Source organism: Erithacus rubecula, assembly GCF_903797595.1.
Source record: "Erithacus rubecula genome assembly, chromosome: 4".
Lineage (NCBI taxonomy): Eukaryota > Metazoa > Chordata > Aves > Passeriformes > Muscicapidae > Erithacus > Erithacus rubecula.
In genome coordinates this window covers 22,625,644-22,652,789 of record NC_136686.1, presented here as the reverse complement: position 1 = coordinate 22,652,789, position 27,146 = coordinate 22,625,644, and the positions used below count along the sequence as shown (strand labels likewise).

The 27,146-nt window shown below is 35.4% G+C and overlaps 1 protein-coding gene across 3 annotated transcripts in view; it reads left to right on the top strand.

Moving 5' to 3' along the window:
* PPFIA2 (PTPRF interacting protein alpha 2) overlaps nucleotides 1-27,146 on the top strand; it is a 278,624-nt gene that overhangs the window by 203,832 nt on the left and 47,646 nt on the right. For all 3 annotated transcript variants that reach the window (XM_079303530.1, XM_079303529.1, XM_079303531.1), the window contains 8 exons: nucleotides 562-678; nucleotides 10,790-11,011; nucleotides 11,623-11,769; nucleotides 13,549-13,683; nucleotides 22,750-22,833; nucleotides 23,191-23,322; nucleotides 24,231-24,293; nucleotides 26,254-26,345. In XM_079303530.1, coding sequence (XP_079159656.1) covers nucleotides 562-678; nucleotides 10,790-11,011; nucleotides 11,623-11,769; nucleotides 13,549-13,683; nucleotides 22,750-22,833; nucleotides 23,191-23,322; nucleotides 24,231-24,293; nucleotides 26,254-26,345 — 992 coding nt within the window. The remainder of the gene's footprint in view (nucleotides 1-561; nucleotides 679-10,789; nucleotides 11,012-11,622; nucleotides 11,770-13,548; nucleotides 13,684-22,749; nucleotides 22,834-23,190; nucleotides 23,323-24,230; nucleotides 24,294-26,253; nucleotides 26,346-27,146) is intronic.

Genomic DNA, 27,146 nt, shown 5'->3' with positions numbered 1-27,146 from the left:
TAAACAATATTTTAAATACAGTAAAACCTACTTGTGTATGTGTTAGAACAGTCAATGAATAGTAGAGGGTGTTAATGTACCTGCTTTTCTTAACACAAACCTTGTAAAATGTGTGTTGCTGTTAAAAACAGATGGGAGGCTGACAGAAAACTAGCACTCTGTTTTACATCACTTGGGTTTGATTCATAGCCTCTTGGTACTGTTTCCCTATAGCAAAGTTTAGCATTCATTGAATTCTGTATAAAAGAGCGAGTCTTGCTTTCACAGTGTTAAAAAAATCACTGGCTAACTGCTGTTTCATCTCTCAAGTTAATAAAAAGGGTCCTACCACAAAATCAGGATAGAAGACAAGACAGCGTTGACTATCATGTTATTTGTTCCTTTTCATCCTTAATGACCTATGCTTGGGTTTTAAACCTCTCTGCATATAATGACTTAATTTTGCAAATACTACAAATGGCCAACATAGGATTGAATTGTTAATAGGTTTTAAAGATTACCTGCTCAGTATTTTTTCTGATTTAGCATATATATTTACCACTTATTTTCTTTCTTTTGCAGATTGTAGCTTTGCGTGAACAAAATGCACACATTCAAAGGAAAATGGCAGCTGGGGAAGGGTCTGCTGAATCAGAGCATATTGAAGGAATGGAGCCAGGGCAAAAGGTTCATGAAAAGGTATAAAATGTTAGTTGTCGTTAAATCTAACAATCCATATGATAAATAATCAGGTTTTAGATTTTATTAATGTGAATATTTTATAAGGTGTCCATTTAGAGTATTATCTGCCTACTGAAACCTATATGAAAACATGTGCTTGTTTAAATAGAAAACAAATGCAAATGGGCAGGTTCTTACTCTTTGATAGCATATGGAGTTAGATCTATAGCTTATAACAACATTTTCTTGGCATTTTTGCATAATGCTACCTATATGCTTCTGAGTGATCCTTTTTACGTTACAGAAGAGCAAGGTGTAGTGGCATGTATATGTGGAAAGCTGTATATGCAAACATTCCTACAAAAGGAGACTCTAAGGGGAGAACAGGGACCTAAAATCTAGAAAAAGTAATTTTTCTCTGTGCTGCCTATAGATATTGTTTAAATTCGTGTCCATGCTCATATAGAGAGAAGCTACTTGCTTAGCACTCCTTCAGTAGGAAATAGTTTCATAGAATTCAGGCCAAGTATTTGCTGCTTAATGCTGAAAGACAACAAAATGTAGATACTAATTTAGAAAAAGGGTTTTTTCCTTAGCCTTAGATTTCCATATTGATAAAAACCAAGTTGAGCATCTTCCTCTCCTGCTTCAGAGTTATTAAATTAAAATGATAGCATAACATAACATTTGGCAGACAGCTGAAATGAGTAGAGCTGCTGCTTGGATCTCTAATTGTGCATTTTTGTGTAATGCCATATGATGAACAGTGGCATAATTCATACTTAGTAAAAATAGCTGTCATCATTATTTATTTTATAGTCAATCCAATTTACAATGGTGCACTCACAGTGCAGGCATTAATTTTACACATTTTGCAGTTTATGTGTCTTTTCATTTGAGTAATCTGTATGGTTGAGAAACACACAGTGAACAAATAGTGTTCAGCTACACTCCCTTTTCTGCAAAATCTTACAGACACATCTGTTAAGTTTGATAAAGTGTTCGCCCCACTCAGTTGTGCTTTTAAATACTACACTGTTTAGCTAAAATATCTGATTTCCCAATTTCTTTGTAAGCCCTGTCTTCTGATTTGAGCCACTGGATTCATTGCTTACAAGCAGAACTAAGTAGAAATAAGACTACCCATCCTTTAAGAAATCTGCATATTTTAACACTAATGAGAGGAATGAAATCCAATGTAGCATATGATTATCATCATCATTTTTTAAATTGAATGTTTCTAGAATAGTATGTCCAGAAAACTTCTATACTTCTTAACAAAAACAATTTACGTTTCTTGGGTTAAGCTGAAATAAAGGTTTTTACTTATTAGATTTTGCTCCTTATGGTAATGAAAGCATGCTGGATAGGGAGTTAAGAGGAGGCTGTATTGACACCAGATCAACCAGTGCACTCTAATTCACATCCTCTACACTAGCTGCTCTCTACCTTTCTACATTTACCTTGGTGGTCATCATCAATTCCTTATTACGTAGGAAAGAAACTTAAAAGCTGGAAAATATAGAAACTTACAAAGAGGCCAACTTGCACAAGGAGAAGAGCTTTCAAGGACTTGGGAAAATTGTTTCAAAGAACACCTGACAAAGATCATCAGCTGTGGGAATTAAGATACAGCCATTTCTGTTGTTAGATATTCTCCTGCTTAGATCTGTGAATACTTGCTGCCACCCAGATCTTTCATTTAATCTCTGAGGACAATTGCCTGTTTTCCACACAAGTGAAAGGCAGGAAAGAGAGAACTCCCAGTGAATAAGGTGCCCATTGGGAAATCTAGGGGAGCAACTAGGGATGCTGCAACAGTGGGACTAAACAGCCAAAAATAAGATACTATGAATAAGGAGTTTGTTTTCAAATAAACTCGTTGTTTCTTAATGGCATTTATTTCAACTTCCTCAAGAATCATGAAAGTTGAATTATTCAGTCAAAGAGTATTTTCAGAAATGATCACAGGCAAATTAGGAAGCATTAGAGTTGCTTTGGAAAAGAGTTCTTCTGATGTTGGCCACTTTAAATGTCCACCATTACAGTATCCCTTTCAGTTGTAATTATATTTAGATTGTTTCTCTCTCATAATGGAAAATATTCCTAAATAGTCTGTTCCACTTATTTTAATTGAAATATATTAAAAAATCATTGTAATAATTCTTCTAAAGTTAATGGAATTTTATCAGATATTAATTAGCCGGAAAATGACTATTTTTATCCTCAAAGATGCCATGGATGTATCAAAAGGTTTCATGCTTCACAAATCCACTTCAGCATGAATTTGTTACACTAAAGGCTCAAAAGCTAAGTATTTAAGTGAAGGGTTTCTCCTCAAAACCACACTGGTCTTACCTATAGTAAGGGCAGTTTTACCAACAGAAATTGATAATTCCCTTCAGAACAATATCAGATACAGATACATATACAGGGATAGGTGAAAGAGCCTGGTATTTATGGTGCAATGACGACCAGATGTTACATTTTATGAGGAATTCAGAGCTGTGTATACTTGCTTTTTGCAAGAACTAAACAGCTGGGTCTATTTTGCTTTGTAATAAACCTCAGGCTGTCACATTTAGCTTATTTAAGAATCATGTATTTTCTTCTTACTCATAACACTAACAAATTACAATAGTTAAATCAAATGTTCCAAATTAAATCATTAGGTTATGAATAAAAAAATCTGTGAAAAAATTGACAAAAATTAGGCATTGTATCCTGTAGGAGTAAAAGGTGTTTTGCCAAGGCAAACATAGTGGGCTAAAATGTTAAGAGTGCAAATCAAATACAAATAATAAAAGTAGCAAATGTCTTTCAGAGCAATCATTAGAATCTGTTTTCATTTCTGGACTTGATGCATGTTTTCATATGATTAATAGAAAACTGCAGAAAACTTCCAGTTTCCATTTTTACTGAAAAACGTTTATATCACATACACTCCTGTGTTCTGTATGATTAAAAAAAAAAAAAATCTTTCAACTGGCAGCATAATGAAATGTGAGAGAATGGACTGAAGGAAGGACCTATGTATAATGTGATGTAAAAAAAAATATTGGGAGCTGTGATCCTTGCCCAAAGCATGTACATTCTACATTAGAGAAATAATACAAAATACATTTGATAAGCAAATGATGAGTTTGTTTACAAGCAGTGCAGATATCTTTCTGGTTTTCTAATTATCTCTTTCTGGATTAATATTGACAAAGCTAATTAAAGAATCATGTGCTGAGGGGAACTTAATGAAGGTTGATGGCTTGACACACCTGAGGAGGTGAGGAGTATTGAGTGAAAGGAAACATGGTTAAAAGCTTCAGCTGGGATTAGAAGCCTTCACGAATCAAAGGACAGTATGCAGTGTTCTTTCAGAAAGAGTCTAGGCAAATATTTTATAGATGCGGTTCTGCTTAATAGTTTAGTGTGGCTGCATGACTATGAATTCAATAGCATAGAGAGCTGCATTGCTAATGCATAGTTTAATTGATAAATCAATAGATTTAGCTCTTTGTCAATAAACCAGTTCTTTGCTTGTTTCATATAAATTAGTGTGCCTTTCATTCATACAAGTTTCTTTTACAGTTTCCCAGTAGAAACCCCTATATGCTACTACATATTAAGCCTGTTAGAACACAGCTTTAAAGGGGGAATTTTGCAGGGGAATTTTTCATTTCAAGTGCTGTGATATCTGACAGCATTGCTGTCAGCAAGGCTGTCTGACCTTTGCTGAATGATTTACTGCAAGGAGTTGCCAGGACATAATTTCTAATGGTAGAATGGGGAGACTACTAAGAGAAATGTGTTAGTCAAGGCAAATGAGGATTGATTTTGTGTGTATAGTTTGGTTTGAACAGCTAGATAGGCCCTTACAATAAAGGAGCAGTAACTGATTTCTGTCTGTGAGAGCTGATAGAAGTGTAAAAGAAACAGGAAGGCATTTGAGAAGGGACCAACAACAAGGAAAAAAAATGCCCACCCAGCAAGTGAATGCCCTCCTCTCGGTCATTTTGCAAAAGGGCTGAAGTGGGACAGGTCATCACAGGCATCAAAAAGATGAACAAGAGCTGAAAGCTGATCAGGAAATAGACATTCTAGATCTTAAATTAGTAACAAAACTAGGAGTCTTTTGATGGCTCAACAGAAAGAGCAATAAAGTGAGGATGTTTAGAGAGAAGAGGGCAAGAGAAGGTAGGTATTTTTATATCAGTAGTGGGGTAGGGAAGAAAAATTTCTGTAGAGAGAATATTGTATTTAGTAGCTGATTAGAGGTTGGAGACCTCTAATGATTGGATTACTGCCTGACACAGACCAAAATGTGTGAAACAACCTAGAGAAGTGGAATAATTTTCAAGCACAGGAGCAAGCAATCATTTAGAAATGACTGTGACAGCTTAGGTTTAATGCTACTGCTTTTGGCATCGCTTTACACACTCTAGTTTGTGTGTTACATGGATGATGATCATGCTGCTTTGGCTTGTTTAGTTGTCCTTTGGGTTTGGTCTATTGCATAGCAATGTGTCTCTGTTAGTTTCTTTTGAATGCTTTATATGAGGCATTTGAATGGAATGGCTTGGAAGAACTCTACAGTAAAAAGCATATTCTGGTAACTTACTTATCTTTACATCTTAAACAGCATCAGTAAGTATTACTATTTGCAGCATTGATTTTTATTCCTGTTTTCATGAAAGTAAATGACCTGAATAATTTAGCTTGGTGGTTATTTCACTAACTTTTTGATATTCCTATACTTTAGAGTTCAGATAAGTTTATTTGACCTGTGAAATAAATTGTATTTCTGTCTCTTCCCTAATGATGTGGTCTTCATGACCAGATTTTCTAAGTTGAAAGGAGCATCTCTATCATTATAGAGCTAAAAAGAATCTTTTTCCCCCTGGGATTTGAGGCAAAAATTTCAAAATTTCCATGTGAGGACCATGATGCAATGAGGATTTGTAGTGCAATGAGGATTTGTGATGCAATGAACTTGCCAATACTCCTTTAAAGAAGAGTGTCAATTAGTGTTATTCACCATTTAGAGTGTCCTAGTAAAGAGTAGACATGAGGTACACAATTTTAGGGTTTAAATAAACAAGACCATAAATAGAAAGGGAGAATACACATACACACAAGAACCCCAACCACACAACCCAGTACTTACACCATAAAAATACTTGTTTCTCCTAGGAATGCCAGAAGACAACACCTCTGAATGTTTAGATTATTTTCAATTATTCAAAAGTACCTTATGGTTAGAGTTTAATTTAGCTCTCTGACATGGAAATGCTTGTGCATATGGGCATCCTGTGAATCATCTGTGCTCATATTACCAAAACTAAGAGGCAAAAGTGAGGAGTTCTGTCACATTAATGACAGCAACGTTAATGTCACTGTCCCTGCTGCAGGTTGTTCAGAGATAACCTCATGAGATGTTATTGGTTTCCTTCTTACCACTCTCTGAGGTTAAAGTCTAGCAAAAAATACATAAATTATTACTGGTGGATAGTCTTTTGATCAAATATTTTGTATCAGATATTTTACAGCTGGAGAGAAAACATCTGGAGGTGCTTTTCAACTGTTCTTGGGATTTGCTTTAAAAAAATTAGGTTTTCATGTACATTTTGCCACATATGCAGCTGAACATAAGTACAAAATAAAATGGAAGAGAATTTTTACTATATAACCTGTGACAATTTTACCATTTCTTTTGCAAAATTCTGTAGTCTGATGTCTCTACTGTTTTTGTTTAATTGTTATTTTACATTACATGTAACTCCAGTTAGTTTGCCCTCAGTGTTATTTTCCTAGAGTTAAATTGAAAGAGCAGGATGAATTAGATTAACAGCGACTGCAATATTCCAGATTAGCCTTACTTTACAATTTCTCACAGTGCTCCTTTCACCACTGTTCTTGGTTTTTTCTAGTAAACTAGTCTGCAGCTGCTTTTCTTTTTATTATCTCATGTAGAGTAAAGTAGCAATACTAGGGGGATTTATGGTTATTTGTAATGCTCCAATTTGCTGTCCTTCTACCTGCTGACACTCATATGTGAGCAGCAGATAGTCTTATTGCTGTGCTTTTTGGATCTTGAAAGAAAGAAAACTATGTTTCAGGAGTGTTATTTTCCTTACTGTTCAGTGGCAGGGAACATTTACTTTGCTCCTCCATTTCCACAGACCTTAAGAAATTAAAAATCTACTTCTCCCCCCAGATATTTCTTGTTTAATGCCTATTATCCCCTCTTTCCTGTCTCTGAGAATGTCACCTGTTATAGTTAGTACCATCACTGGCATTAGATAAACTTGATGATTATTCCATCCTTTCTGTTTCTTCTCCTATCTTGTTTAACTGTATTTGAGTGAGTGTAAATGATTCTTTTATGAAGGAAGAGTGTATTTAAAACCCATAGTAACAACCATGTTATTTATGTTATATCAGTTATTTATCCAGTGGGGTGACAAGGTGAAATGTCATTGCTCATACACCTTTGTTTGCTCTTACCTAGCCCAAGAAATGACATCTTAAGCTTCTCTTGAGCCTTGCAGTCCAGTGCCAGCCAGATTTGTCATGTGGCTGGGAAAGCTGTGGAGAGGGGCAGGAGCAGAGCCCTGGCTGTGTGTGCTGAGCACGCATTGGAGCTGTGTGTACCTGCCTGTCTGCAGGAGGCAAGAAAGAGGAGGGGGAAATATCTGATGGAGCCACTTCTGCAGCATTGAAGTCTGAATAAGTAAATGTGATAGAAACAGATGGACTATTTGTATTGGGTAAATCAGTTAGCAAAAAACCCTCAAACCATAGAAGCATGTGAGCTATTTGCTGCATTTTTTTTCCCGAGGAAAAATAGCCATTGGCCTTAGATTCTTTCATTGAACTAATTGAACTTAAGGAGTGTGCCCATATGTAGCTTTTTCATGACCACCTTTGATAGACAGCATCATAAAATTTGTTGAAGACTTCATCTGGATGATTAACTTCTAAGGCAAATCTAGGAACCATGTATATTTTCTATTTTCTCTGCTAGAATTTTTGACTGGTTAGCATTCTTTAGCATTCTTTCTTCAAAGGTATCCTAACTGTTTCAAATTACTTCCAGTACTTTCTTTTCCACCACCCCAACTAATGTGATACTATTTTTTCAATTTTTGGGTAATTGGGGGTAATATAGGGATATGATAGTTAAGAATGTCTATTTCGAAACTTTTTTTTCAATTATGTTTTTCTGAAAAGGTTTCCTTTAGTGCTTCAGGTAATAATTAGCAGAGATCTATTCTATTTTATTGTCTCAAACATTCAACTAATAGTTTATTTACAAAGGATTGTCATTAATATGCAACAATAACATTGTAATTGATTTATTAATTGCAAATGTTGCAATCAATGCACAGCATCAACTACAAGAAGCTCCTTGAATACCAGGAAGCAAAAAACTTTAACCAGATAAGAAAGTTCAGCCAGAGAAAGAACAAGCAAAAGAATCAAACATGGACATAAAACTAATGATAGAGAAGATGCTGCAATTCTGTCCTTCCAGCTTCTTCCATAGGAGATTTTTCTGGGGAAGCAGGGATTCCTGCTCCTTTCACTAATTCAGAAAATGAATTTGAATTACCATCTACAGAAAGCCTTTTGCTTCTACTGACATAGCATATTTTCAAGCTATTTTCATGAGAAGGGAAATTATTGCCATAAATGTTGATAAAAACCCTCCTTAAAAACAGATTAATTTTATATCAGTTATTTCTTGAATTAATACTTAATAACTTTCCACCTATGGCCTTTTGAAGTGATTGCTGTATGTGATGTACCCACAGAATGGATATATCATAAAATCATAACAAGGCATAAAAGTGACAAAATGTTAGTTAAAATCCCTTGGTAAACTTTTAAAGTATGCTTCAAAATTCTAAATACACCTGATTTTAAACTGAGTTTTTAAAATTTTATTTGTGTATTTAAATAAAGCTTTTTTTTTAAAATCCTGATCTTTCTAAGGAAAATTAAAATGCTGACATTTTTAATAAGTTGGAGGTTTTAAATACCAGCTAGCTCTATATATGAATACAGAAAAAATGTAAAGCAAAGCTGAATGATGGCTAGAATTAAAGTTGTGATAAGAGTTCATCAAAGAATTATGAGGGAAGTTAATGTGCATAGATCAAAATACATGCATACATAATTTTCAGTCAGGATTGGTTTAGTGGTGAGAGACAAATTCTAACTGCAGTATCACTTGTCTTTCCAGAAATCTTGGATACAAAGTTAATTAGTAGAAAAAAACTGGTTTTCAGATTTAATTTATATTTAGTTTAGTTATTAATATCTTAAGGAAAGAAGTTTCGTTAATGAAAAGAGAATACATCTCTTGGAGTGAATGTACTCCATGAGTTTCCATTTCATAGTTAGCAGGGTTTATGTCACATAAGGTACATGAATACATGTCATTTATAGCATTTGAGATTTGGTATTTGGCTTATTATAACTTTGCAGAATTCCTGAACTACTCTTCATAGAACTGTAGGGCAAATTCTATTCAAGATAAAATTTGCTAACCTATGAAAATGGCTAAAATTGCTGTATGAGATTACAGCTGTAAAACAATAGATTGTAATTCTTATAGATAAAAACGTTCTCTTAAATTTTCAAAATTTTCAAAGTATGATGGTTTGGCTGTCTTATCCTGTTTGAGTGTTTGAGTACTATTTAGTTTGTGACAGCTGCATATTAATAGCATTTTGATTCAAGTAGACTAATTGAACACTTTCAAAATACCAAGCTAAGTATAAATAAGTTTTTAATTTGCTATGCTCTTCTTACCATAGTATCCTGAAAGTAGATCAACCATGGTTCAGCAGCTAACATGAAATATCTAAAATATAATTAGGTAGTATGGAGAATACAACTTTGGAACAGAGTTACTGAGATGGAGTGAATTTTTGAAGTAATTTTATTCAGAGATGAACAGTAGGGCAGGTGATCTTGGTCTGGATTCATTTTATGGCTGATTGAGAAACAGTGCTGTTAAATCCATTAAATAATGTGAATGTGCTAGAAGATTTCTATATAAATATGTTTTGAGAATAATGATACAAAATGCTAATGAAAGCTGGTTTCTTCTCAGACCTTGCTAGGGATTTTTCAGATATACATTGCTATACACATTATCACCTGAAGGACAATAAGCACCTTTTAGGACCAATATTTCTGTATAATGTTTAAAATTACAGTTACAGCAAAATACTTTGCTCCTGTGTTTCATAATATAATTTTTTTCCAATAAAATTGTACATCATCACGAAAGTTAATGACAGGTTAGCGTCTTTGATTTTATTTTTTCATGTTGCAGGTCAAATCAAATATTTCTGATTTTGTTTGTTGTTCCTACCTTTTTTTGACATGAGAGAATTAAATTTGTGTTAAACCATAGGCTTAGCCGATATTGGAGAAGGTTAATGTGAATATCTGTTGTAATGAGGCAAGACCAGCAAGACCTGCTGGTGAATGCACTTCTATCCTGAAATAACTTATTTGCTATATAAATCATATTGCTGAGATCATATCCCAAATGTAGCATGTGTTACAGATCTTGATTTTTTTTTTCTTTATAAGTGTATTCATACCAAGGCTTTTGGCAGCACATAAATTACTTCAGCAGAATTTGTTTCTAATGTAAATTTAACCACTATGTTGTCTATACTGAAAGCAGTTTCTGGTACACTGAGTTTGTGATTTATTAATGTTGTTTCCTGTCTGCAGTACGGTACATTTTGCAAACGACATTAACTTTATTTAAATTAAAATGTTGTGCAAGTTTAGTTAAGACCAATGAAAGCACCTGGTGATTTTTAGAAGTATTGTTGTAATCTTTACTCAAATAGCCATAATGCCAAACAAAACCTTTTTATGTGTAGTATTCTGCTCTTAATGCAAGTGGTTACATCTGTGATGCTACATTCTGGAATCCGTTGATAGGAATTTATCTTCTGCTATTTTTCATATACCTATCTTATCTATATGAAAATGTTTTTTCCTTCCTAGTTATTTTGGTAATTTTTAGAATAATCATTGTTTATAAATTCTTTAGCTGGAGCCTACATTAAAATATAATAAATCAGTGTCACTTCTCCATTAACAGCGCCTATCCAATGGCTCAATAGACTCAAATGATGAAGCCAGTCAAGTCGTTGAACTTCAGGAGCTCTTGGAAAAGCAGAACTATGAAATGGCACAGATGAAGGAGCGTTTGGCTGCACTGTCTTCTCGGGTGGGAGAGGTGGAGCAGGAAGCAGAGACTACAAGAAAGGAGCTCATTAAAACAGAGGAAATGAACAGTAAATATCAGAGAGACATTAGAGAGGTAAGGAATTCACCATGCTCACCTCATATTTCTCAATTGCTGTTCCTGTGATATCCACTACAAACTGATAGAGGCCAATGTAGCAGCAAAAGTTGAGCACTGATGAAAGAAAGCCCTTAAACATTGGAGAGAGAAAATTTAAATTAAGAAATAGTACTAGAAATGTATTCCTTTCTCTCAATAAATGAAAGTAAAATTTAGTTTTCAATCTCTTTCCTCCTCTTAAATTTGTGGTGTTTCTCAGTATATCATCTCTTAGGCAGATGTTCTCAATATGTGTGGACGGTTGACTTCTGGAATCTATTTTAGTACTCATTAGTTTTCTTTCTATTACATTGACTTTTAAGAAAAGACTGGGCATAGTATCAGTGCCATGGCTAAATTTACAAGGTGGAGTTGTGTCATAGGTTGGACCTGATGATCTCAAAGCTAGTCTTGTGATTCTGTATCACAGCTACCAGAAATCCCAAAGAATTCTCTTTAAAACTGAAGATTTACTGCAGAGCATACCTTACACTTGTGACTACTATTAGCACGAAAATTAAACCAATATAAAATGACATAGCATTTTAATTGCACATTTCCTGATGGGGTATTTTCTGTCACATCAGGCAATGGCACAAAAGGAAGATATGGAAGAAAGAATAACAACTCTGGAGAAGCGCTACCTCAGTGCTCAGCGAGAATCCACCTCCATACACGACATGAACGACAAGCTGGAAAATGAGCTGGCCAACAAGGAAGCCATCCTGCGCCAGGTGCTGCACTTGCTTTCTTCATGCACAATGAAAATTCATGTCAATTTACATTAGGTTAATCTGTTCAGTTTTAATCTACAGATGAGATAATCTAAACAATCCTAAATTGTTCAGCATCTCTAAATTTTGTATCAGCTACTGCAGCTGTGAACAGTAATTTTGATGTGTACATTCAGTGTTGGAAAATAACTGTGTTTTCTGATAGAGTCTTGCATAAGTGCACAAAGTGTTATTCCCTAAGTAGTAGAATATCTTGGCTTCTTATGTAACAATTTTGGAATTTTATTTTCTAAAAAATAGCTTGAGCTAAATAATTCCTTTCTGCAGGAAAGATCAAAATTTGCATGCAGTATATTCTAGTGATTTTGCAGATGAATAGTGTGCAATAAAATTTTAAAAAGCTCAATTAACTGTGAATATGTTTTAAGAAAGCTTATAACATGACTGTGCAGCTTCCTCTCATGGTACTTTGTTTCCATGGTGATTCCAAACCTGGAATGTAAACTGAGCATAAGACACTGGTTTGTAATTTAAAGAATATGACATAAACTGAAAGCAAACATGAAGTGAATATAATTCATACTGCATCATTCAAACCCAGCCTCAGTATCAGTCTTCTTTTTTTCCTAGCATGTGTTTAAACAATTCAAAATGCTGTATGGGAAATTAGCCTGTGTGATGTGATAATCTCTGCTTCTGTAATTGTATGCAGATATATTTGCACACACATGCAGTCATCTCCCTGTATCTCTGTGTATATATGTATTTGACTACCTCTTCAGGGAAATTAAACCATCAGAACTCTAACTCTCCAGCTTTTGCCAGCTTCCTTAGACTATTTTAAGAGGTTTCTTCAATTGTCAGGGAAAAAACCACCCAACAATGGAAAAAGTAAGGTACTTGTATCTGAGTTCTTATTGTTGCCAATGTAAGTTGTGCTGTGCTGCAGAGTTCTGCCTACTCAAAGCAGGAATCAAAACAACTAGGTTTAGAGTATATATGGCCAGATTTAAAGTTGATTTGTAGCATCAAGATGAGAAGAGCTTAGCTTTTCATGCTTTTTGAAGGATTAAAAAAAAATCTACAATCACACTCCTTCTTAATTTTGTCTTGTATTACCTGGACTGAACAAGAAAGCAGCAACCCTCAAAAAATCTTAATTGTATGGTGCATCTCAATAGGCTAGAAAATGCTGCAGTTATAAAAAGTCCTTCCTATTTCTGCTTAATAGTTATCACAGCTTTCAATTTCACCTCTGTAAAATGAGATTTAATTGTAATTAATGAAATGTCAGTTTTAACTTTTTTAGTATATGACTACCATTCATTCAGAAAATTATGTTTGGCAATTTATTCAGGGAACTCTATCCTTTCAGAATTGCACTTCTTTCCCACTTTAGTTCATACATAATTTTTTCTAAAAGATGGACTGCATTTCCAATTAGAAAATTCTCATTTTACTGGCACCAGTTATTTTGCTCAGATAAATACCACATCCATCAGTGGAACTTTTTCATCTTAATTAATGCCTTTTTACAAGTCCTTGTATTCACCTGCATGAGATCCTTGAGCCTCAAATCAGTAGTAAGTAGTAGTAAGCCTGGCAGCCTACACTGTTCCATGCTTGGGTTGATCCCACTCCAGTATCCTCTCCCACACTAAGGGGTGTCTTGCCCACTAGTGAGTTTTGCTATAATTTCATTGGTACGTTAGAAAGGAAAGGAAAATCCTTAATATTGATTTTATTTTTTATACCTGTTTATCTATCTTTGGCTTTCAGTTGGAAGACAAAAACCGACAGCTGCAGGAGCGTCTCGAGCTGGCTGAGCAGAAGCTGCAGCAGACCATGAGGAAAGCTGAAACCTTACCTGAAGTGGAGGCTGAGCTGGCTCAGAGAATTGCAGCTTTGACTAAGGTACAGAGAAATAGGCTCACTTCAGAAGCTCCATTGTTTAATCCTGATTTTCAGCCTGATTCCTCACCTCAAGGACAAAACAAAGGTAGCATCGAGCCAATTTGGAAGAAGAAAATGGTTCTTGATAAGTATGTACACAGGAATGGTTTCAGTGCCATGTTTGCAGTTCTTAGCATTTTGATGACAGGAAAAGTAGTAATCTATTAGTTAGCCTAGGCTATATTTACAAAGAAGTCTTTTATTTCCAATACAATTGAGCATTACTTACTCTAGGAGGACTCATTTTACTGTGTAAGATTTTCTAATTTAAGGGTAGGCTTTCTACCCTTTCCTACAGGTACTTAGTTTTTCTGGATGTTTTCATGTACCGTGTATATATAAACAACACCTAGTTTTATTGCAATAAGTGCTATAAAATCAAATCCTGGTGGCAGGTGGGGTCATTTGTGCAACACAAATGAAGACAACTTGCAGTATGTGCTTTGCTTTGAATGATTCTTTGTATCATATATGCAAAGAAAAATGTGAAACTCTGAGTGGATTGCAAACTTTTTTTTTCTGATAAATTTATTACATGGCTGCTATCTTACAGAGAAATAAGAAGATAAAGTTAAATTTTCAGTAGCATGCTTTTTATATTTGGCTCTAATGCTTTCAAGTGTGCATGTAGTTAACACTAGCTCAAGTATTATCAGCTTCATGAAGACATATAATGAGGTTTATACATATATAAAGAGACTCTTTGTCTCTTAAAATCAGAAAAAGTAAAATGCATTTAAGGGACTGTATTATATACAGTTTTGATTTATCTAAGCTTTCCTTTCTCTATTGCCAAGGAGTGCTTCTACTTATGTGCTGAGCTGTTTTAAATTTGATGGACTTTTTGCAGTTCCTATGTTTTCCATTTTTAGTGAAGCCTTAAATGCTGATCAGTTCATTACTAAATTCTGATTTTTAAGTAATTTAGTTAAGAAGAAGAAACAAAGAAAGGAAGGCTTTTGGGGGAATTGGTGTGAATTATTTTTTATTAAAGCAAGATCATTATTCAGTAATCAAGGGTTTGTACTGTCACTTTAGGTTTATACAAACGGGTGTGAATCTGAAAGAAAGACTGAAAATTGGGGGAGGTAGTGGGGGAAAGAAGGCAAGAAAAGTCAGCTGAAAGAGCTACATAAAATACCAAATAAATTTCATTCGATTTTAATAAAAACTCAGGTGCACGGAAGAGCAATCCCTTGGCATTTTAACTTTTTTTTTCTCAGTTGTTTCTGATTCAGCAAATAATCATATATTCTAATGCCCTCAGTAGCTTAAAAATACTGTTTTCTATTTTAAGAGGATTTTTCCTGAATAAGTTCTCCAGCAATTAGCCACCAGTAAGTATTTGCAGTCTCAAGCATGTCTTTTCTTGCAACTGCATTTTTCCTTGAACATATATTAATGACAAAAATTGTAAGAAGAAATCCCATTTCAACCATGCAGAACACTCAGGGACTTCCATGAGATACTGTTGTTATTGTGACCATAAAGCTGCAATATACATCTTCGTTTGTCTTCTCACATTATTTCATGGGATGTGATCAGAGAGCTGTGAACAGAGCTGATGCTCCACCCCATTTCACTTTGATGTACTTGATCAAAGTTTTTGCCAAGTGGGAAACTCTGAGAAATAGGTTATAATGCTGGTTTCTGTTCATTTCTCAGTGATTACATGAAAAACTGAAAACATGTGTTTTAGTTAAAATTGTGCTGCCTTGGAATATGTGACATGAAGAAAAATGTCATAATTTGGCCAATAGGCCTGTGGCCTGTGTGTCTTGTATACAATTTCTTTGCAAACTACAGAGCTTATTAAAGTGCTGCTTTGACAGCTCTGAAGCTTAAAGTCCATTGCTTGTCATGGATTACATAAATGAGGCTCTGAACCAAGGATGCTGTAATCACTGCAGCTTACTTAAGTAGTTTTAAGTTAGCTAGCTGGTGTGCCCTAACATGTGGCCAGCTATTCACTGGCAAATGCAAGTCCTGCCTGATGGGCTGAATAATTCTTATTTTGCCTTGGTTGGACTTTATGCCCACACACATGCTATCTGTAGGACTCAAATTATCTGGCTGCAGAATCCCTGAAGCCTGTCTACCTGAGCTGTGTGATCACTGAAGTGTCTGTGTATACCAAGTAAAAGAGAAGCCACCAAATCAGCTACTGTTTCTGCACTAAAAAACAAAAAGTCAAAGCTAATTCTCCTTCCTTTAGTACTATCTCAATGAGAGTGGCTTCTCTGAGATTAATGGGGTTACAATCATATGGAAGAGGTGAGTTAAGCCTAATATGGTTTATATGTATTTTAAAGTAAAGTAATGTGGGTTATCTGCTTCACTGTGGGTAAAGTACAAGACCAATTACTTAAACATGGAGATAAACCAGAACAAATATGTTCTGAATTTGGCTGTGATTATTCACCATCCCCACCCCACCTCCCGTAGATTTAAAAGGTGCATGTTGCAGTTCTGCATTCAAATTTTAATATTCCGGGTTTGGATTCTGCAAATGAAGGATATAAATTGTGATCCTTCTATCACGCCAATTTTTAAAATTAGTTGGTTTTCCTTTCTTTATGTATATAAGCTAGTGATATGTCTTTCTGCTACTTTTCCATGCCCAAACTATTTCATAAGGAGTGAACTTCCAAAAATTTGGACTATACAGTGAACTTGGATAAGTACCCATAAGTTTACCTGAATCATTTGAACTTTTCTTTGGCTTTGTTTTCACTGTGTTCTGCCCATTGGGTGAGCCACTGGAGGGTTAGTCAGCCTCTGGCAGACTAACCTGGAAGAGCATGATCCCATATACTGTGCTGTCCTGCCTGGCCATCACACTGGTACCCTGGTCATGACAAGTAGCACAGCTCTCAGCATGTATCCCAAGACTGAGATCCCCATGACTCATTGAGCCACTCACTCTCACAGTGTTGGTCTGTTTGCCTGCCTTGGAGAAGAGGCAGTTCCTAGCAGAAAGAACCTCCCTGCTCTATTAACCTTTCTTTATCCCACAAAATGTTTATTTTCCTCAGAAGGGACAGACATTGGAGCATCGATAATCTTCAGATGGTTAGTCTGTCAAACATAGTTTCTCCTTGCATGTGTTCAAGGAGGGGTCAAGTAGGGCCAGCCAGCATCCACCTACTTCCATTCACTCACTCCCACGAGCAGTCCTTCACCCCCTGGGTGCTGGTGCAGAAGAGGTACCAAGTCATTTCTCTGATCACAAGACAGCAGTCAGCATTTTACACCATCATTCTGTATGCAGGTCACCAGAAATACCAGCCATGCTTTTCAGCTGCATTAGAGAAGCACTGAGATGGAGAAGAGGAAGCCATATCATAATAAACCACATTTAGCATAGTAACACCTTCAGCTAATTTTAAAAGTGATAAAAAATTACTTGAGAGTTGGAGGCAAGTGGGACATAATGCTAGTTTTGTGTCAGTGCGGGGATGTGGTTTGCTTTAAGCAGGGAAGAAGTTGCAAAACAAGTAAAAGGAGAATGTCTGCCATGAGAGGATGCAAAGAGAAAGAAAGGAAAGAAGTTCCCCTGCAATGAGTGGATATAGTTAATACAGAAACTTCTTTGAGAGCAAAAGAGAGAAGAAATATGTGTTAACAGGATAAAGAAGTTGATAAATTCTCTTACAGGCTAAGAAAAAAATTCTTTGAAGGGGAGGGAAGTCAAAAAAAATTTTTCATTTACAACACATTTTGTCTTCTCAAATCACCCCTCTTATTTGGCTTCCCTTTTCTTGGGAGATAGGAGGAAGAAATGAAGGAAGCAAATTTGACAAAGTTAATTTGAAGGAAATGCTAAACTTAGGAGGTACAAAAGATAGTGGGAATACAAAGAAGGGGGAAAAAGGTGTGACTATCTAGTGACTGAAAGGTTAGGGGTTGGAAAAAGGGGACACCTGAGCAAATTCATTTTGTCACATTGATAACAGGTTGGATGTGAGCAAGCAGATGATAACTTTGTGAGCTGTTGTAACTCTGTCACCATGATCACCTATTTTCACCTTCAACTTCATGGCTTAGTTCAATAAATCATTCTGTCTTTGTGAATAATATCCTTATTCCAAGGATAAACTAAAGAATAAGGTGCCAGTAGAAAATCTGGAGAGTGCAGTGACTTCAAAAATCAAGGTCTCAGAACAGGGTAAATTTCTTGCATCACTGGAAAAGTTTAGATTTTTTCCTGCAACTCAGCACAAAAAAAAAAAAAAAAAAAAAAAAAAAAAAAAAAAAAAAATTAAACCTGGCATCTACATTGTACAAGTTCAGATTTCTTCATCTGAATTTGGATTTCTTTGTTTCCAGCCAAGATGCTGAGACCTAGAAAGTGTGCAGTGCCATCAGTGAGAGTTTGTATGGAAGCAACATCATTTTTGTGAGCACATTGTCAGCAGGAGCACCAGCAGTTTTAACAGGGCTAGAGATCACACAAGCTGCTTTGGTATTTCCTCAAAGCAGAGTTTTCCTAGTTGTTACTACCTTGTGCTGGCTATTCCATGGCATAGAGAGTGCAAAGTGAGCATTAAGACTCATTCTGGTTTCTCAGAGGGGTCAGACATCATTCATTTTTGTCCATATATTTTTAATCCAGTTTAAGATGCATGATTTCCCAAATCTATTTATAACTGAATGTTCTGGCTAAATGCTTTAAATGCTAGTTGCTGAATACCACACAATCTTTTATTAATCCTGCTGTACAGAGTAGGAGCAAACAGGTATGCAAGTCTTAGACTGAAGAAAGAATGTAGGGTAAGGCCTGCCAAGCAAGTAGTCATGTGAGCTCTACTATAAAGTTTTTAACTCAATAAATTCTTAGTAAAACAAATTGTAAGAAATCTGACTTTTCTTTAGGAATCTCAGAGTCCGCAGTTATCTGTGCTGTCTCATGTGCCTAAAATTCTGCTACAGAAGCAAGACAAGCACTGGTGTCTCACTCTCTGCCTTGTGCCTCAAACTCCAGGGCTGAGATTACAGTCAGTATTTTTATGGTAGGCTGCCAAGTCTCTCAAGCAGCTTATTCCTTATAACCTCTGAGTCTGACTAAGACACATGAACAGCATAAAAGTGTAACTCTCACAGGTATACCAATCCTAAGCCCATGGCCTGGGGAAGTCCATAGGGAAGGATTTGCAAATCCCTTAGGGAACAGCTGATTTGCTACAGAGGTTTTTCTGTTTGGAGAGGTCTCTTTGAGACCTGGTTGGGGGCTTTCTTAAATGTAAAGGGTGATGGGTGATGTTGAAACCCTTATTTTGGGAGTATGTTCCAGCTGGGGACACTGGTTACTGTAGCTCTTTATCTGCAGGTGGGTTTCTGCAAGTCAGAGAAGATGGGAGTATGTACATGTGTTTGTGTCTGCCCTTTTGATTCCCATCCCTGCTGCAGGAGGCTGCACCTGCAGTTGGCATATAATAACCAGTGGTTAAAATCCATAAGCAGCTTTAGAGCCCAGAGTAGATACTAAGTCTGTGCACCTGTGCTTGCTCTCTGCCAGACAAGTGCTTGAGCTTAATTATTGAATATCTTGGCTATAAAATAATTTGATCCTTTTAGAGTAATACAGAATAACACTTTCAGAAAAAATGGTACATAAAGGAAACATAAAATATTCTAATACATTTTCAGTGCTTAGAATAATGACATTTGTTTTGATTCTAAGGCATATTGATTTTTTAATTAATATTCCAGTTTCTCTGTTCTGTCAAAGAGATATAAAGGTATCATATAACTTGCTGAATTATTTAAGTAACAGGAAGTTATGAAATAGCATGTAGTTATAAGAATCTTAAGAGAACATCATGTTCTTTCAAGAATGTTGTCTATAAGAATTCAGATAGCATACATAATTCTGACAATAATTCCATTCCTTCTCTTATTCCCCAAAACTGTTAGACTTAGTATCATGCTTGAAAAGATCTGCATGGAAAAGATCTGCTAGACAGATAAGATTTTATGGCATGGTTTGGACTGAAATATTTGCATTTTAGTTTGGAAAAAAAAAGGTAAATTATACAGCTAACTAGACAGGCTGTCTTTTAAAGGACAGGTTATGACTGACAGCACGACATTTCAGAGGATGTGAATGAGATCCCTTTGAACTTATAGCTTTTCCTTTGGTTATCTTCATGTTTTGCATTGAGCTGCAATTAAGTGTATGGAAGTGATGCCATAAGTTTAGCTTTCATATTTTCCAGATTCTGTGCTGCATTAGTATATAACTCTGAACTTCATATGAAGTGTTAGCAAGTTCTCTTCACAGATTAGTTGGACAAAACAATCCTTTTCCAGCCTGAGAATCAAGAACATCATTGCAGCTTCAGGCCCAAACTGTATAAACAGCAAATTGAGTAACCTGGGTGGATGGGATTTCATAACCTGAATCTGTAATTTGACAATTAATCCTAATATGTAAATGGACCAAAACTTATAAAAGTGTAAAAACTTGGGACTCGGGAATCCATCTTGGGCCGGGCTCTTGTACTGCCCAAGGTGTGTCCTTTGAAGGCTTTTTTAATAAATACCTACTTTATTCCTTTAACACTGTCTAACCTCTGTTCTAGGTAGCCTCTCAAGGCATCAGAAGCAGTGAAGTTTAAGTAACTTGCTTTTAAGTTTTGCAGTCAGCTGATGAAGCTTATAAGGAGTTTAATTTTGTAGGAAGGTGCCCCTGGTGGGTTCTGTATCTCCCTCTATGAAAATGGCTCCAAAAAAGATAGAATTACTTAAGTCTTCTCAGAGCTTTGATGATTTCAAGTCATCTCATGACCCTTGGAATTGCATTAAGGGATGGCCTTGAACGAATGCTGCAGCCAGAACTTGAACCTGGGAAAATTTTATTCTCTACAGAGCAGAATAAATCTTGGTGACTGCACTGATGTGCTGAAACTGAGTAATAAGTAAAAGAGAGAGATAAGTTCAAGATCATAGAAGTATGCTGATGCAGGTTGTAACAAACAGACAAAATAGTTTCAGCTAATACGAAAGTTCAAGTACATCATGATAAGCCTGCTTCATGATCAGAAACAAGAACTGAACTTCTAAAGGAGTTTAATTACTAAGACTTTCCTTTAAATTTTGCAAAAATCTGAGTTTTGTGAATATACTATGAAAAGAATACTAGTGATCTTCAAAGTTAAGTAATATTCTTGTATTTATATAAAGCAGAATTTTCTTTTATGTATGTTTTTAGATCAAAGGCTGCAGTTTATGTTTATAAATTACTAGATCACAGGTTTGCTTTCTGTATGAACTTTTGAACTTTTCGTCCTGATAATACTACTGAGTTTTAAGCTATGGGCAATTTTAAGTTATTGTGAACACTGGCATTACTTTGGTACCTATTGGTAATTAATTTGATAAGCCATTAATAGATAAGCATATGAAAAATATTCTCACAAAAATGCAGCTGTAAAATTAGTATTTCTTGTGCATATTACCGTTTGCTCATCTAAAGATGGAGTTCAGATCTCTTAGAGAGAGGGTGAATCTGACAGAGTGAAAGAGCATTTGACAAGCACGAGCTCCCTACTCAGTCATCACTTGCACTCTCCATTTGCCTTATGCACATCCCTGTTTCCATAGCAACAAAACCAATATAGCATTTCCCTTTTTTAAAAGGGCTTTTTTAGTTTTTGAATAATGATATAGACTTGTTTGATATGACAATACCATGAATATTCGTTTTGCCACAAATGACCTAATTAAGGTCAGCTTCTGTCAGAAATAGTAATGAATCTTTGGTTGGATTACCATTTCTATACTCAGTAATAACTTTTCATTATTATAAATGAAATTGTGTTTATAGGTTCTTTTATCTGATGTCCTTGATCTTCCAAAGAGATCCACCAGGGTGGATCTTTTCAAAGGGATGAAAACTCTATTGTTTATTTGGATGAAAAGCCTTATATAGTGTATTCTGAAATGGCAGATGAAAGCTTGAGCTTTGTCTCTTTTGACATTCTTACTGTTTCCTAGAAATTAGGGAATGTACCATGACATTGCATAGTGGTGTATCTGACTGACCCATTGTGTAGTATTTATGCATTGTAATCATTCCTAGAGAATGGTAGAGGAGTTATACAGGAATTTCTGATGTTGGCCTCTGAGAGTCCAGTCCTGGTGTTCAGTTTACCAAAATTAAAAAAAAAAAAAAAAAAAAAAAAAAAAAAAAAAAAAGGAGAAACACCATTTGATTAGACAGTATGGCTTTGAATCCACTCTGTAGTAATGTGTCATCAGCCAGCCATCACTAACCTTGAACTTCCATGTGTAGGTTGATAGCTTCTTCAGCATTCCATTATTTTCAGTTCCTCCACATCAACTGCATCTTTTTCACCAAGAATCAGTGTAGTTTATTCCATGTAAAAATCTGTCACTTAAAAGTATTAAATTTTCAGTCACACTTTTCTTTTAAGCATTCTGTGCTGTGTTCTGTTCAGTGTCAGTGTCTTTAGTTCTGATTTTTCAATTTTGTCCCTCTCCTTTTCCTTGACTTGTTAGTCTGATCCAACCTCTTCTACCTCATCTGATGATTATCAATATGTTATGGAAGCTAAACTACAAGAAATGATCTCCATACGTAGGAAGGTAGTCCTACTGGACTTTACTTTCTATTGCTGAATAGAATCCATCTGATTTGTTTTCATTTTTTAGCTTTTTTTTTTAATTGATAATCAACCATCGTGCAGTTCAGTGCTTCAGGAGCTTACAATTTTACGATGGCAGGTTTGTGTTCAAACCATGCACAGTCTGCATGTTACATTTGGCTGATTTCATTGCTCATAAATAACTCCAATGTTTTGCTGATGCTTGGATGTAACAGGCCTTTGTAGCTGACACATTTCAAGCAATGCTGTTCAGCTGCCTGTTTAAATAAAGTTTATTTTCAGAAAACTAAGTTTGCAGTTAGTAGTAGCTTGCTTTATGTTTTGTTTAAACTTTACTGAAATAAAAAAATTTCAAAGACACCTAAATTACAGAAAGAGTCTTTATATTTTTTTACAGGCAGAAGAAAGGCATGGAAACATTGAGGAACGTATGAGACACTTGGAAGCTCAACTTGAAGAGAAGAATCAGGAACTTCAAAGAGTATGTCTATTGCAAACAGCTTCTGTGCACTTTCCACTTGCCAGTATAGTGCTACAGTGTGTATTCCAGCACCCAAAACTACCTAATTTAAATGTTTTGTTTGTAGCAGTGATGGCAGCATCTTCCTACTTTACTTCACCATCTTAATACACTGATTTACATCCAATTGCAGAGTTGAAACATTCTGCTGTTACAAAAATGGATGTGCATTAATCAGTAGCTGTAATTACATTTCCCGTGGAATTCTTTTAGATGGTTACAGTTACCTTTGGGGTTTTTTAAAATTGTTTAATGATAAAAATCTGTACTGGTTAATTTTGGTTCCTACCAGTCTGTCTCATCTATTCTACATTAAAGGCAAGGCAAAGAGAAAAAATGAATGAGGAGCACAACAAAAGATTATCGGATACTGTAGACAGACTTTTAACAGAATCCAATGAGCGTCTGCAGCTACACTTGAAAGAGAGAATGGCAGCACTTGAAGAGAAGGTACAGTACAAACAGCAGTATAAAGTTTAGCTTAATAAAGATTTCCCATATGTGCTACTTTTATCGGGATGGAGGCGTCATGCCGATTTTGTGTTACTGAATATTACACAAATGTGGTCCAACTTACACTTTTGGCTTAATTCAAGAGTGGGCTCAAATGTCTTCCCAGAAGTGCTGCAAATATGCTGAATGTTTTGTTTAGCAGCCAAGAGCCTGATGAAGACCTTGGAAAGGACCAGTGCGTGATGGGCTGCATGAGGCAGTGAGAGAAAGTGGATGAGAACAGAGGAATGTCCAATTTTAGTTGTGCCATCATTTCAGTGTTTTGACCTCTGGGAAGAGTAAAATGGTGTCACCACAGGAGAAGGAGCATCTAGCCTTGGAGACAGAGCGTTATTTACAGTTTTCTATGACGTGAGACAATGTGGTCCTGCAAAATTCAAAGCCACGAACTTTTGCATTTACCCTCTTTAATCCCTCCCTCTTCTACTTATTTGCCTTCTGTGTGATTTGAGGAGAATCTTTCAGTGTTTTCCAGAAGGGTATTCCAGAACTTCTCAGATGATGTATTTCTGGTTTATATCATTTAAACAAGATGTGGTATACAGTGAGAAATAGGCTTGCAGAAGAAGTTGGGAGAATTGGTTGTGTAAGGATCAGGCAGTTGCTCAGTTGAACCCAGATGCAAAGTTTTTTTGCTGTTCTAGAAGACACATGCTCCTATATGTTTGAATTCTTGCAGTATTTAAAATTTAGTATATAATCCAGCTGAAGCATTGAAGAATTTTAATTTTGAAGTCCAACATGTATGAACCTTGCAAACTTGTACGTGTATATAATGATATCTGATACATTAACATATCTCTTATTTCTTGCTTGCTTATTTTTTATCTTCTTTTTATTTTTAGAATGTTTTGATTCAAGAATCTGAAAGCTTCAGGAAAAATCTGGAAGAGTCCTTACATGATAAGGTACTGTAATATACTGTGACTTTATCTGGTTTTATCAAAATATGTAAAATTATTGTTTGGAAATATATATATGGAATACTAGTTATCCATTTATCATGAAAAATCTTCCTAACACAAATGGGAATTCCTTTAATCACCTAGATGCAATAAATAGGCTTAGAAGGTCTCTGACAGTTGTTCTGTGCTAAGTTCATGGTTGATATCCTAGCCTCAAGAAGTCAATATCAAAGTTCATATTGATTTCACTGGCTCTGAAGTTTTTCTTCTACCAGTTTTAATTCTGAAAAAGTCTTATTTAACAGAGATGTATGGATAACTGGTTGCACTTTCATAGTGAAGAATGTAATTTTTTTATTTGATGCAATTCTTCTTAACAAGTGCAGTGGCATTATACTAAATATAGCTGAAAGTGACCTTTCTTCATTCCTTGCAAATTAACCCCTAATGCTGTTAATGAATCAGTCAAATTGATTATAAATGTTTCTTCCAATCACAGATACCAGGAATTTGGTTTGAAGTTATTCCTGCCTGGAGTGTAGTAGGATACACTCCTACTGTATTTGCATTCAGATTCACAGAAGTGTTTTTGCAATGTATTAAATCCCTGTAAAAGCAATTGTATAGAACTTTTAAAATACAGCTCCATTCCATATAATATAAATGTATCATATGGCATCAAAAATCAAGACCTTTGAGAAAAATAACAAAAGAGATATCTGTTCAAAAAATTTTTGTTTTCATCTACATTTAGGAAAGGCAGCAAAATTAAAGTGCCCCAAAGGGCAACCTGTTTCAGTGCCTCACCACCTTCACCATAAAGGATTTCTTCCTGATATCCAAAACCCACCCTCTTTTATTTTAAAGTCATTCCCTCTTGTCCTGTCACTACATGTTCTGATCCCAGAGCACCTAAGTGTCCCTTTTTGAAGGGATGATTTGTTCCACTTCAATGAAGAAACTGATGAAGCAATTTCAAATAGATGGACATATCATCAGATGCTAATAATCTCTGAGTGACTGCAGGTGTTACCAATAAAGTATCAGTTTTCTCAGTAATTCTGTTCAATCAAGAAATATTTTAAAAATGCTCTAATACCATTTCAGTAATTCTATACTAAAAATTAAGTAATAATACTCACTGAAACTGGTATTATTTATAGATACATTATTTATAGATATAGATATAGATATATGATGCTTTTCCTTCTGAGTCTTTTTCAATACTGAACATTTTAAACTCTAGGAAAAGCGGTGTTATATTTTCATCCCATGTTTGTTCTTAATTTGTTTTAAAATTCTTTGATTTCACTTTATTAGTAGATTACAATTATATGTCAAATTTGGGAACAGTGCTGTTTTCCTTAGTGGTAGCTGTAAATAGTGGGGTTTTAAAGTTAGTTCCAAAAATCCAATTTTATGGCAAATTGTTGTTTTTTGCCAGCAGCACCTCATACTAGAGTCACATCAACTGAACAAGAGTGAGACACATAGCTGCAGTTTGAGTTCATCTAAAGTGCAGCTCTCACTAAGTCTGTGTCTCTGTCAGTAAATATAAAGGCCAGTATGCAATCCCATAGTATCACAAACTTATGTAGGGTGGAAAAGATGATCTCAGAGATCATTGAGTCCAACTGTTAATCTTGGTCTCCATGGGGAAAGTGGTGAGTCACACGGTGAGCTGTGCCTGGCTTTACAGTAGGAAAAAAATAAGCTTCAAGGACAAACTAGTCCTTCCAAGCATTCCAGGCAGTGGTAAAGCAGCAGAGTGCTATACCACCTCCTTTTGATGAGTACATCTCATTAGCAGTAGTGAGACTTACATGAGCTTCCTTCTCTTATGATAGTTAGTGTTACATTCAGGATATCTTTGCTTATTTGTTTAACTTTACCAGAACAATATCTCATAAAATAAATGTATTTTGTATCACAAGTAAATGCATCTTACTCTTCTTATTTCTAGGAAAGACTTGCCGAAGAAATTGAGAAACTGAGGTCTGAACTGGATCAAATGAAAATGAGGACTGGTTCTTTGATCGAACCCACCTTGTCAAGGTAATAATTTGTGACAAAAGTTTTCTCACTTTAAGTTGAAATAGATATAAATTTAAATGGAAATCATTTACATCAGGGATGTGTTCAAACCACACATAAATGTGGTCTATATTTCTTTTAAAATGTAGAATCTGTGCAGTTATTATTACTGTTGCTTTTCGCTTTTTCCATAGGTAAACAGGGCCTTATATCAGTAAGTATATGCTCAAATATTATAGAAATTAACAAAAGTCTCTTAAATTACAAAATGTTTTGAAAAGTATATCCAAATACACAACTTCTTTCTCAGGCTTTACTTAGTGTGTAGCAAATGACCACCAAACTTCAGCTGAATGTGAAAAAATTATTCAGAGAGACCTGAAAACATCATAATCGAACATTAAACATTTTTGATGGAAAACCGATATGGGAAGAATAGTGAGACAAATGCAATAAAAATAACCACTAACATTCTAGAAAGTCCTTGCTTGAAAGTGGCCTTTGAGATTAAATCGTTGCTTTATTGATGATTGTGCACCATGTGCTGTTTTCATAACAAGCAACATGTTAGTTTTTTAAAACATGCCAGCACACCTGCCAGACAAAGTTCCAAGACTAAATTGGGAGCACTGTATTCATCTTACTCTGTTCAGTAGGTTGGTTTTTTTGACATCAGCTGTTGCCTGCACATTGATGTCCTCAGATATCTTGCTCAGTACCTGGACATGGTTTCTCCCTCAACCTTTTATAGTTTCTTGGAATAATATTTTTCTATATGTAGAGAAGGGTAACCTCGTGAAATTCAGAATGTGATGCTTTTAA